Source organism: Neoarius graeffei, chromosome 18 (assembly GCF_027579695.1).
Source record: "Neoarius graeffei isolate fNeoGra1 chromosome 18, fNeoGra1.pri, whole genome shotgun sequence".
Classification (NCBI taxonomy): Eukaryota; Metazoa; Chordata; class Actinopteri; order Siluriformes; family Ariidae; genus Neoarius; species Neoarius graeffei.
Genome location: NC_083586.1, coordinates 2,259,289 through 2,270,211, shown reverse-complemented (window position 1 = coordinate 2,270,211; position 10,923 = coordinate 2,259,289). Strand labels below are relative to the sequence as shown.

Below are 10,923 nucleotides of genomic sequence, written 5' to 3'. Positions count from 1 at the left end.
AAAATCCTTTCTTTCTCAGTCAGTGCTCTGACTCTCCGCTCTCCGACAAAGCAGGGAGGGGGAGGGGCAAGGTGTGAGCGGCAGAGAGAGATGCTGTGTTCACACTTATACCGGTACGAAAGTGGTATAACTGTATGGATACAAAGTATACCGGTACAGTTTAGTGCATCTGTCCACGCTAGCGAGAAATGTTTGCGGTTTTCTTTCACGGTAGTTGAAATGCGCGTGCATGAAATGTTTCCGTGGTTACCGAGTAACTTCCTTCCGAGAATATATGGCATCCGTTATTTCGAGATCTCGAGAAAACAAAACAATTATTCTGTGATCTCGAGAAAACAAAACAATTATTTCATGATCTCAGCTGGATCACTGTATCTGCGTCGGTAGAGACGAAGCCGGGCCAGTCTTCTGCAGAGGTGCCGTGGACTAATTTTGAAATTATCCCTTATTAAAAGACTTGATGCAATCTCTCCCTGTGTCAACCCCTGATCAAAATATTGCCTTATTAGGTGATCGATTATTCCAGACATTCTAATGACCAAAGTTGCGTCTATACAGAATGAGAAATAGCCCCAAAGTCAGCATATCACAAGTCTCTTGGCGTACCTGAATGAACCATTTCTCAGCTGTTTACTCGAGATCATGAAATAATTGTTTTGTTTTCTCGAGATCTCGAAATAACGGTTTTGTTTTCTCGAGATCTCGAATTAGTTGTGTTGTTTTCTCGAGATCCTGAATTAATTATGTTGTTATCTCGGGATAACAAGGTGAATAAAAGAAAACGATTATATGAAGGGCCTCTCTCGGCTTCCGTATGGATGAAACAACGTGTGTGTGCTTTTTGTTGTCAATGTACAGTCTGTATTTCTGGTGGTCATTTATTCAGTCGAATTGTATAAAACGCGCGAGGCAGTTGAGAAAGAAACAAATGAATCTCTGTTCTTCACTATTTTATTCAGCGAAGACATTGATTGAGGTGTGTGACTGCGCATGCGCATTATATTTGTATCGATACAGAGCCGCTTCATCTGTCCACACTACAGAGAAGCGCTACAGTACCGATACTGTACCGGTACGAAACCCATACATTTGTGGGTTTCGTACCGATACAGTTATACTGCTACAGTACCGGTATAGTTGCTAGTGTGGACAGGTGTTGCGGTACGAAAGTAGTTTCGTATCGGTACAAAATCCCTAGTGTGGACAGGGTAATAGAGAGGTGCACTGTTTACACAGACAGATTTAAAGAGAAACTACGCTCGCATGAACTCTGTGAGTAAATTCGAGTAATTTACTGGACGTATTGAAGAGAAACTGCGACGAAAGTATCGATCTCATCACGCTAGTATCGATTCGATTCCGATACTCACCTTGGTATCAATACTATCGCTACTTAGATCGATACGCCCACCCCTGCCAGAGACTCCCCCCGCTATTGGTACTGCCAAGGTCACATCCATCGAGATCAGTTTACTGGAATCCATAAACAACAAACTTGATATACTCGAACATGTTCATGAGGACGTCAAGGAATTAAAAGCCAGTGTCGCATTCTCTCAATCACAGATATAAATACATCCTTAACAAAAGTGAGATTATTGAAGCTAGATATTACTCTCTGGTGATTTTACGGTAGGTTAGTTTCTATACGAGAACATTAAGCCAAGCTAAAAAGCTAACGATGCTAACTGCCTTTAGACGGAGCTAGGCGAACGGCACAAAAAGCCGCCATTGTGGTCATGAAAAGCTAATGTGGCTAATTGCCTTTAGACGGAGCTAGGCGAACGGCACGAAAAGCCACCATTGCTCTCACCGACCGCTAGCAGCCTGAACTGTACTGACAAGCAAACAAGCTTAAAGAAAATTCAGATCATTGAAGGTAGGCATTACTCTCATGATTTTGGGGTAGAGTTTTTTTTTTTAACTGTTGGTGTATTTTTAAACAAGAAGATTAAAGATGAAAGCTATATATTTATCTATCTATTCAGACTACATTGTTGCATTCTCCTTCTGTCCAGGGAAAACCACATTTCTCTGTATTTGTTTGATTGTTTGTGATAAACTGTGATTAAATGTCTCCGTATGGACTTAGAAAGAAATTACATTTAAATGTAATATATGATTTAACAACCTACATTGATTAAATAGAAAAGCGAGCATTTTCATACATGACTACTTTGACTTTTAGTAATTAATGTACATTTTGATGATAAAATCCTGCACATTTGCTTAAGTATTACTTGTGGTGGTATATTTATAGTCTTAATGTGATTCTTTGTCTTGAGGAAAAAAAATTTAGTTTACTGATAAAAGTCAGCAGGCCCTACTCTGCTCTCTCATAAACACACATTACAAAAAGTAAACATGTTTAACGTATCTGTTATGCTGTTGGCTTGTTGCTCACACTGACTCAAAGTGACAGAGGGACATTTCTATTTTTATTGCAGGTTTTCTTTGATTGATTGAAGGTTTTGATCATCACAGGGTTCCCGCGGGTCCTTAAAAAGTCTTAAATACAACTTTTGGTTTTCAAGGCCTAAAAACGTCTTAAATTGTTTAGAATGACTGGAATTTTCGAAAGGGAGGTATCAAATTTAATATTGGACTGAATGAGTGAAATGTCTCCATCCGGTTTGGGGTATTTTTTTTAACTGTAATTTTAAGTGATCAGCGTACCTTTTGGGGGCAGCATTGGTTCTGTGCATTCTGTAGATCAAGAACTAACGTTAGGAGGCTACTGGAGGAAGTGTGGTGCAGTGTGGTGGTTGTGAAGAGTGAGAGATGCGCAGGTAGTTTACATGGGCGCTAGAAAGCGCCCCCAAAATAAGGAGAAGAATCGTTTGCGACAAAAAGCGCTGGATCGCACAAATGTGTTTAAAGACGGTAACGCAGCGCTGGGGACATGGCGGACTGGGAAACTGGTTTTTCACGGACACGAGGCGCGCGCGCGAGGTCAAGCACTCCGGAGTGAAACGCAGGGGGGTTCGCGCATGTGCACGAGTCAGATGAAAAATGGGACTTATAGGACATAATACTACTACTACTAATGATTAGCATCATTTTTTTACATAATTAACATTGTTTATTGTACTAAGTTTAATATAAATATATAAACCTTTATTTCAAAACTCAGTTAAAAAGAACTACAGAAAATACAATAATTCTAAATATAGTACAATATAAATAATTTGTACAAAAAGTTTAGTTTTATTACTTATCTACAACAGTGTTTTTAATATAATAAGAATAATATTAACAACCACTAATAATAATTAGTAGTAGTAATTATTGATTGATTATTAATCATTACTACTTATGAATTAGTGATTTAATTAGTTTTTATATTATATTAATATATTAAAGTATTAAAGTACTAGGGATTATTAAATGTTATAAGATTAAGTTATTAAAAATTATTACAAATAATTATTAAAAAGTAGTAATTGGTAGAATACAAACAAATACTCATGGATTATAGATAATTTTTTAAAATAGTGAACATTGATATAAAATAACTGTACTACTACTACTAATAATAAACAATAATACTATTAGTAATACTTGTTAATGTTATCAGTACAATTGTTATATCAATGTTCACTAGGGGTGGCACGGTTCACAAAAGTCGCGGTTCGGTACGTATTGCGTTTTTTTTTTTTTTTTTTTTTTTTTTTTTTTTAAATCTTAAGTACTCTGTATTTGGGCATATAGCCTACTATTTACCTTAAGTAAACATAGTTTAGGATACAGCATTTAAGAGAGGTTAAAATTATAGTTACAATGAAATAATCATGCACAAACTGAGTTTGAGTTGACATAAGCACATTTTATGAACAATCTCTGATGAAAAGCCAGGTAGTATTTTGAAACAGCAAGAGGGAAGACATGGATGATTTCAACAGCTTTTTTATTTACTACAGTATTTATACAAAGTGTCAGGAGTGTTTGCTGCCATGTTGTGGCATCTAGAGGAACCAGGTGTCTTTTGTCACATACAGAGTTTTCATAATTGGAAGAAATAAAAATGAGTTCTTAAAGCTTACTTTTGAACAGATGTGTGTGTTAAAACTTAAACTTTTATGTGGCGACCAACCAACCACCTATATACAAAAACCGAATCAAAAACTCTGCTAATCCCTGAGAGTGAGGATGTATTCCCTTTACTGTCTATCTGCGCATCTCAGAATGACACAGGATAATGGGCGAACTAGATTTTTTTTTTTTTTCCGGCGCCGCGGTACGCCAGAAATCCGGCGCGGCGCCGGAACGCTATCACCCCTGTTCGCGCGAAAGAGAACCACGTGGTTTCATACGGGCATTCGGCTTTTTTTTTTTTTGGCGAACGTCTTAAATAGGGGTACCGCGGTTTATACGCGTATTGCACCGCAACAGGCAAATCGAACGGTTCGGTTTTTTTCCCATAACCGTGCCAAGCCTAATGTTCACTATTAAAAACAAATTATTATAATCCATGAATTGTTTGTATCACCACTACTACTACTACTACTACTACTAATAATAATAATAATAATTACTACTTTTTTATAATAATTTTAACTAATCTTATAACTCAATTTTATAGCATTTTAATAATCACTACTTATTAATTATTAGTATAATTAAGTAGTAGTTGATAATAATTACTAATTAATTATTAAATTACATTTTGATAATCACTGCTTATTAATTAAGTAGTAATTAAAATGCTATAAAATTGAGTTCATTTTTTTAATTATTAAAAAAGTTGTTATTATTAGTAGTAGTAATACAAACAATTATTCATGGATTATAGATAATTAATGATTATTTTTAATAATGAACATTGAAATAACAATTGCACTGATGATAATTAGTTTACAGTTATTACAACACATCGATTAATATTGATAATAATGGTTATGAGGCGGCATGGTGGTGTAGTGGTTAGCGCTGTCGCCTCACAGCAAGAAGGTCTGGGTTCGAGCCCCGTGGCCGGCGAGGGCCTTTCTGTGTGGAGTTTGCATGTTCTCCCCGTGTCCGCGTGGGTTTCCTCCACGTGCTTCGGTTTCCCCCACAGTCCAAAGACATGCAGGTTAGGTTAACTGGTGACTCTAAATTGACCGTAGGTGTGAATGTGAGTGTGAATGGTTGTCTGTGTCTATGCGTCAGCCCTGTGATGACCTGGCGACTTGTCCAGGGTGTACCCCGCCTTTCGCCCATAGTCAGCTGGGATAGGCTCTGGCTTGCCTGCGACCCTGTAGAACAGGATAAAGCGGCTAGAGATAATGAGATGAGATGAGATAATGGTTATGAAAGGTGACAGTTGTTTTTCTGTGTTTAATGTAATGCTCTGATGATTGTATGACTGCATAAACAGGTTTATGCTGTTACCTGCTATAATGCAGAAGATACTTGTTTACACACACACACCATCACCACATCATCCTTTCTTCCACTCTCAATATTATATTAGGTTATTTTAGATTAGATTAATTTACATTAAGTAGTTAGGTAGTAGTCCAGGGTGTACCCCGCCTTTCGCCCGTAGTCAGCTGGGATAGGCTCCAGCTTGCCTGCGACCCTGTAGAACAGGATAAAGCGGCTAGAGATAATGAGATGAGATGAGGTTGAGAAAATATTTGCTTTCAGCAGATGCTTCAAATCTATCAATATACACAAAATCTGTTCAGCTTCTGGGGCCCTGCGGCCCCCAGCTCCTGGGGGGCTGTGCTCCCCAGACCCCCTGCTAAAATTGTTTCTTCGTATTTTGTCATTTCTGTTTCACAGTCTTGATCTAACCGATCAAGCAACTCATCAATGCGAGGCATTGGGTATGTGTCGAATTTAGACACCATGTTGACTTTTTTCTATAGTTTACAAAGAACCAGACCGATCTATCAGTCTTGGGTACCAGGACCGCCGGGCTGCTCCAGTCACTGTGTGATTCCTCAATCACAGACACGGAAGGAGAATACGGGAGGACACCGCTGGTGCGGTGGGCCAGCTGTGGGGAGCCAGCCCCCGTCTCTGTGGTGGGGGAATGGGGTGGGGACAGGAAGAGAAGGGAGAAGAGGCGACCCATCCACCTGCTGTCGGAACCAGCATCAGATGGCCCTCCACCAACTTGATGGCTTGCTCCAGGGATGCTGAGCGATGACGCTGGACCCAGTCTGCCGTTCCTTCTGGAAGTTGAGCGATAAACTGTACCAGTGTCACCAGATCAATGATCCTGTTGGTGTCATGGTCTTCCACCCTCAGCCGCTATTGGTCGAATGTGAACGGCCGGCTGACCTCCTCCAATGTCCGTGTCTAGAAGCACTGGTGATGTTGTTCCGGAGAGTGGCCGACACACTGCATGATGGCTCTCTTCAGGTCGGTGTATATGAGCTGGCTGCCGGCAGCAAGCTGGTGTGTGGCGGGCTGTGCCTCGCCAGTCAGGAGCGGAAGTAGGCGTGCTGCGCTCTGCTCGACTGGCCACCCCCACACTTCGGCTGCTGGCTTGAAGTGAGCAGTTAAAGCCTTCCGGATCGTTGTACGGGCCCATCTTTGTGAGGGTGCTGTGGGGAGGGTCTGCTGTGGTCGAGGTCCCCGACAACACAAGCAGATGCCGGAACGCTTGGCGATCTTCCTGCTGGGCCAGTATCAAGGCTTCAAAGCATTGCTCTTGTTCCTTCCGGAGGGCGGTCAGCGCTTGATTCTGGTTCTGCTGGGCAGTAGCGAGGGCATGGATGAGATCCTTCAATGGGGAAGACTTCATGTAGTGGTTCCCTTCTGTACTCCTGGGTTTCGGCACCACTCTAATACGTCCCTCATGTGGGTGGAGTACAGAAACATGGCAGGCGAGAGATGACGTTCACGCACACCTTTTTATTTTTGTGTTGTTTTTCAGCTTTAACGTCCGTTTAGGTACACAGACATGTGCGTACACACAGTTGTTTTGGTCTGGGGAAATCTCTTCTCTCTGCTCTCTCCCTCTTTTTCTGTTCTCCACAGTCACTGCAACAAACACACATTTAATTGACAACAGGTGCATTGACTTTGCCACTCACCTTCCCTGGCCCCGCCCTACATTCCCAAACTGACACTAAGCTACGCCCCCACTGCCACAAATGCGTTTGAAGTTCTTCATACTAACTGTCCAGGTTTTTGTGTCATGCCGAGATAATCATTATAAAGAATCACGATGCCTCCTCTGCCAGTTAGACGAGGCTGGTGTATATAACTGCAACCAGGAGGACTAGTTTCATTTAATGCTACAGACTCCTTTGGTTTAATCCATGTTTCTGTTTAAACACAGTACATTAAACTGCTGATCAGTAAGCAGTTCATTAACAGTTCGTGCTTCAGACATAAGAGAGAAAATATTTAAAAGTCTTACCTTTTACAGTAGGTCAAAGATGCTGGCAGCGGCTGTACAGTCAGTATGATCTAATTTTATATTAATTAGATTATTAGAACAAACTCTGAGTATTTCTACTTCTTTGTATAGCTTGGGGAACAGGCACAGTCTCAATGTAATGAAACCTGTGTGATGACTCTATGCAGGCAGCAGACAGTTAGTTTAGCCTGTCCGTCTGCTCCCTGGCCTTGGCTCTGGATTGTCGTGGATTAACTAGGCCTGTTCTGAGACTATGAGCTATGCTGCGAGAAATGAGAGCAGCATCTTCCCGAGTGGGATGGATACCGTCCCGCCCTAACAGATTTGTTTGATCCTTAGCTGTGTGAGGACATGAAAACAGAGACATCCATGGATGGAGAGACCTCAGAAGCCTGTGTGAAGAAAGAGGAGACGCTGGAGCTGAATACCTACAGCTATGGAGACGATCTCGACAACCCACCTGAAGGTCTCTCCATTAAAGTGGAAGATCCTGACGATAAAGACTATCTCTGTAAGACATTCGGCCACTCTGGTGCTCAGTAACACTCACTGTTTATTCTACTCTGCACACTATCTGGTGCACTAAAAGTGCGATACAGTACATTTGGCATGTAGCCTCAGTCTCTCTTATAATTTTAATCAACAAATTGTCATTGAAATTTAGATTTTTTTATTGATTAAAGTATGAGCTTTGTTTATAGAGCGTGTAACATGGTAGCGAGGAGTGAGAGAAACTTTATTTGTTTGTTTATTTATTTATTTAAAATACTTTAGTCGTTATAAACCGAGGATGTTAACCTGAACAAAAAAAGCATGGAATATCACACGATGGGTGTGTATTAAAAAAGTCTATGCTGCGTGGTTTTATTTTCATATTACAGCATGGCCCAAAATGTATGATTCCCCTCAAACCATAGTGATTTGCTTGTTATTGCAATTTTGAATTTATTAATGAATGACACATTCAATGTTTAATTTGTTTCTGTTTACATTTAATGTTGCAGAATGTCTGTCATTCTCTCCAGCCACTCCTGTGTTTTATTCTGAGACAAAAAAAAAAAATGTGGGATGTCGTGTGACTGAGAAACCAGAAAGCACAAAGTCCTCTGTCCTGAAGACTCTTCCATCTTGGGAAGCTTACTGACTGATACCTGGGTCTCCTTCCATAAATGTTAAATAAATGTGTCCTAACGTCTTCACCACATTAGAAGATTATAGGGTTTTCCCCCCTCTTTTTTCCACCCATTTGTCGTCCAGTGTGGTCACCTGCTAGTATCCACCCACTAGCCAGGTCTCTCTAACCATGTGAGTGAAGGCTAACACGTACTTCCTCCAAGACATGTAAAGCCATCAAACTCCTCTTTTTCAATTGCAGCTCATGCTGTGTCACATGATAGCAAAACACACCTGGAGGACAGTGCTATGTGCTCTGTTCCCCACATGCATAAGCTCGCAGAAGATCCCAACCAGCTGTGATTTAATAGGGGACAGAGAGTATGCCCCTCATTATGCCTCTGGAATGGGATGTTCAATAAGAGACAGTGGGTGTGAGAGACAGGAGTCCAAGTATACGGATTTCGGAGCATCACAGTGGCGCAGTTCCGGGGTCCTGGATTCGATTTTAAGCTCGGGTTGCTGTCTGTGTGAAGTTTTGCAAGTTCTCCTCCCTGTTGGACTATTTATTTATTTACTTACTTTCTTACTATGTGGACAGAAGAAGAAGAAACTTTTTATTTGTCACATGCACACTTCAAGCACAGTGAAATTCATCCTCTGCATTTAATCCATCTGAAGCAGTGAACACACGCATGAGCACACACCCAGAGCAGTGGGCAGCCACACCAGACCGCCTGGGGAGCAGTCAGGGGTCAGGTACCATGCTCAAGGGCACCTCAGCCCAAGGCCACCCCACGTTAACCTAACTGCATGTCTTTGGATTGTGGGGGAAACCAGAGCACCCGGAGGAAACCCACGCAGACACGGGGAGAACATGCAAACTCCACACAGAAAGGCCCTCGTCGGCCGCTGGGTTCGAACCCAGAACCTTCTTGCTGTGAGGCAACCGTGCTAACCACTACACCACCATGCCACAGTTAATTTTGTTTGTACCTGCATGTGATTTTCATAACAAATTTGGGAAATTCTGTTCCCCAGAAGATAAGCAAACAAGTAGCTGAATTTAAAACAACCCTGACCAGGCAAGTCCGAAGAGAATACTGTAAATACATCATGCAGTGCCACAGTCATGTTAATGAACATTCGTTTTATTTTGCCCTGCAAGCTTCGTATCTGACCATTTGTTTACTCCCACAAGGAAGTTAAAAAAAAACTCATACTCGTATCCAGTACTGGCACAAAATATGGAAATGCCTAGGAAAAGATCGATTTTGCATACTTAATCTGTGCAAATGACATCAGAATCTGCACTGAAGGCAACTGAAATACATTATGAAGATACAGAGACACCTTTTAACCACAAGTTTATACTTTACCCATGAAAACACTAGCAGTGTTGGCCATCGTTGTGTGATAAACATCATAAAAATATTGGAAATAGTATCTCTTTTTGTTTAGTTTAGCCCCAAAAACCACCTTAATCACTCCTTGTTGGACAATCCTACCATGATATGCTAATTATTCCACAGGTGAAAACCATTAACTAAATCATGTGGTTTCTACAAATAATTCATTCGAAAAAGTATTTATCCTCTGACTACAGCCAGGCAACAGGCAGAAATGGCATCAGAGGGAGAAACTACAGAAGAGCAGCGTATTAGGATGAAAGTTTTGCGGGAGGAGGGCCATTCATAATGAGCCATAGCAAAGAAACTGCATGTGACCCACAGTGCTGTCTGGAAATGCCTCAAGCATCACCAGAAGACTGGGAACTTCAAGAACATTTCAGGCAGAGGAAGGAAGAAAAAGTTGACTAAAGCTGATGTCCAGTACCTCAAGACTACATCCCTACGAGAGAGGAAAAAATCCAGCAAGGAACTGGCACAGGACCTCCAAGATGCTACAGGCAAGGATGTCTCCCCACACCTGGTTAGGAAGACGCTCTCAGCAGAAGGCCTCAAAGGTCATGTGTCAGTGCGCAAAACTTTTGTTGAGAGGTGGAAATAAGCAGAAGAGACTTAACTGGGCAAAAATTCACAGGAGTTGGACTTCTGAGCAGTGGAAAAGGGTCATGTTCTCAGATGAGAAGAAATTTTGAATTATTTGGCAACGCTATGCAACAGTAAGGCAGGTGCACAAAGGGAGAAAGATACAAGGCAAACTGTATTTCTCCCACAGTAAAACATGGCGGAGGGGTCCTGCAAGTATGGGGAGCCATCACCTACAATGGAGTTGGTCATCTCTACAAAATGGATGGGACCCTCACTGCTGACAAGTACAGACAAATCCTTATCCATCATGCTGTGCCTTCTGGAAGAGCTCTCATTGGCAACAACATTATCTTCCAGCAAGATAATGACCCAAAACACACAGCCAGGATGGTTAAACAGTATTTACAAAACAAAGAACAAGATGGCAGCTTGGCAATTCTTGATTGGCCAGCCCAAAGT

The 10,923-nt window shown here is 41.4% G+C and overlaps 1 protein-coding gene across 1 annotated transcript in view; it reads left to right on the top strand.

Annotated features, from left to right (window-relative positions):
- The first annotated feature begins 7,325 nt into the window (after window positions 1-7,325).
- The window catches only part of LOC132865872 (zinc finger protein 345-like), a 42,150-nt gene continuing 38,552 nt past the window's right edge, over window positions 7,326-10,923 (top strand). Inside the window, exon 1 of the mRNA XM_060898383.1 lies at window positions 7,326-7,868. Within this exon, the coding sequence (XP_060754366.1) occupies window positions 7,709-7,868 (160 nt within the window). The 5' untranslated portion in view covers window positions 7,326-7,708. The remainder of the gene's footprint in view (window positions 7,869-10,923) is intronic.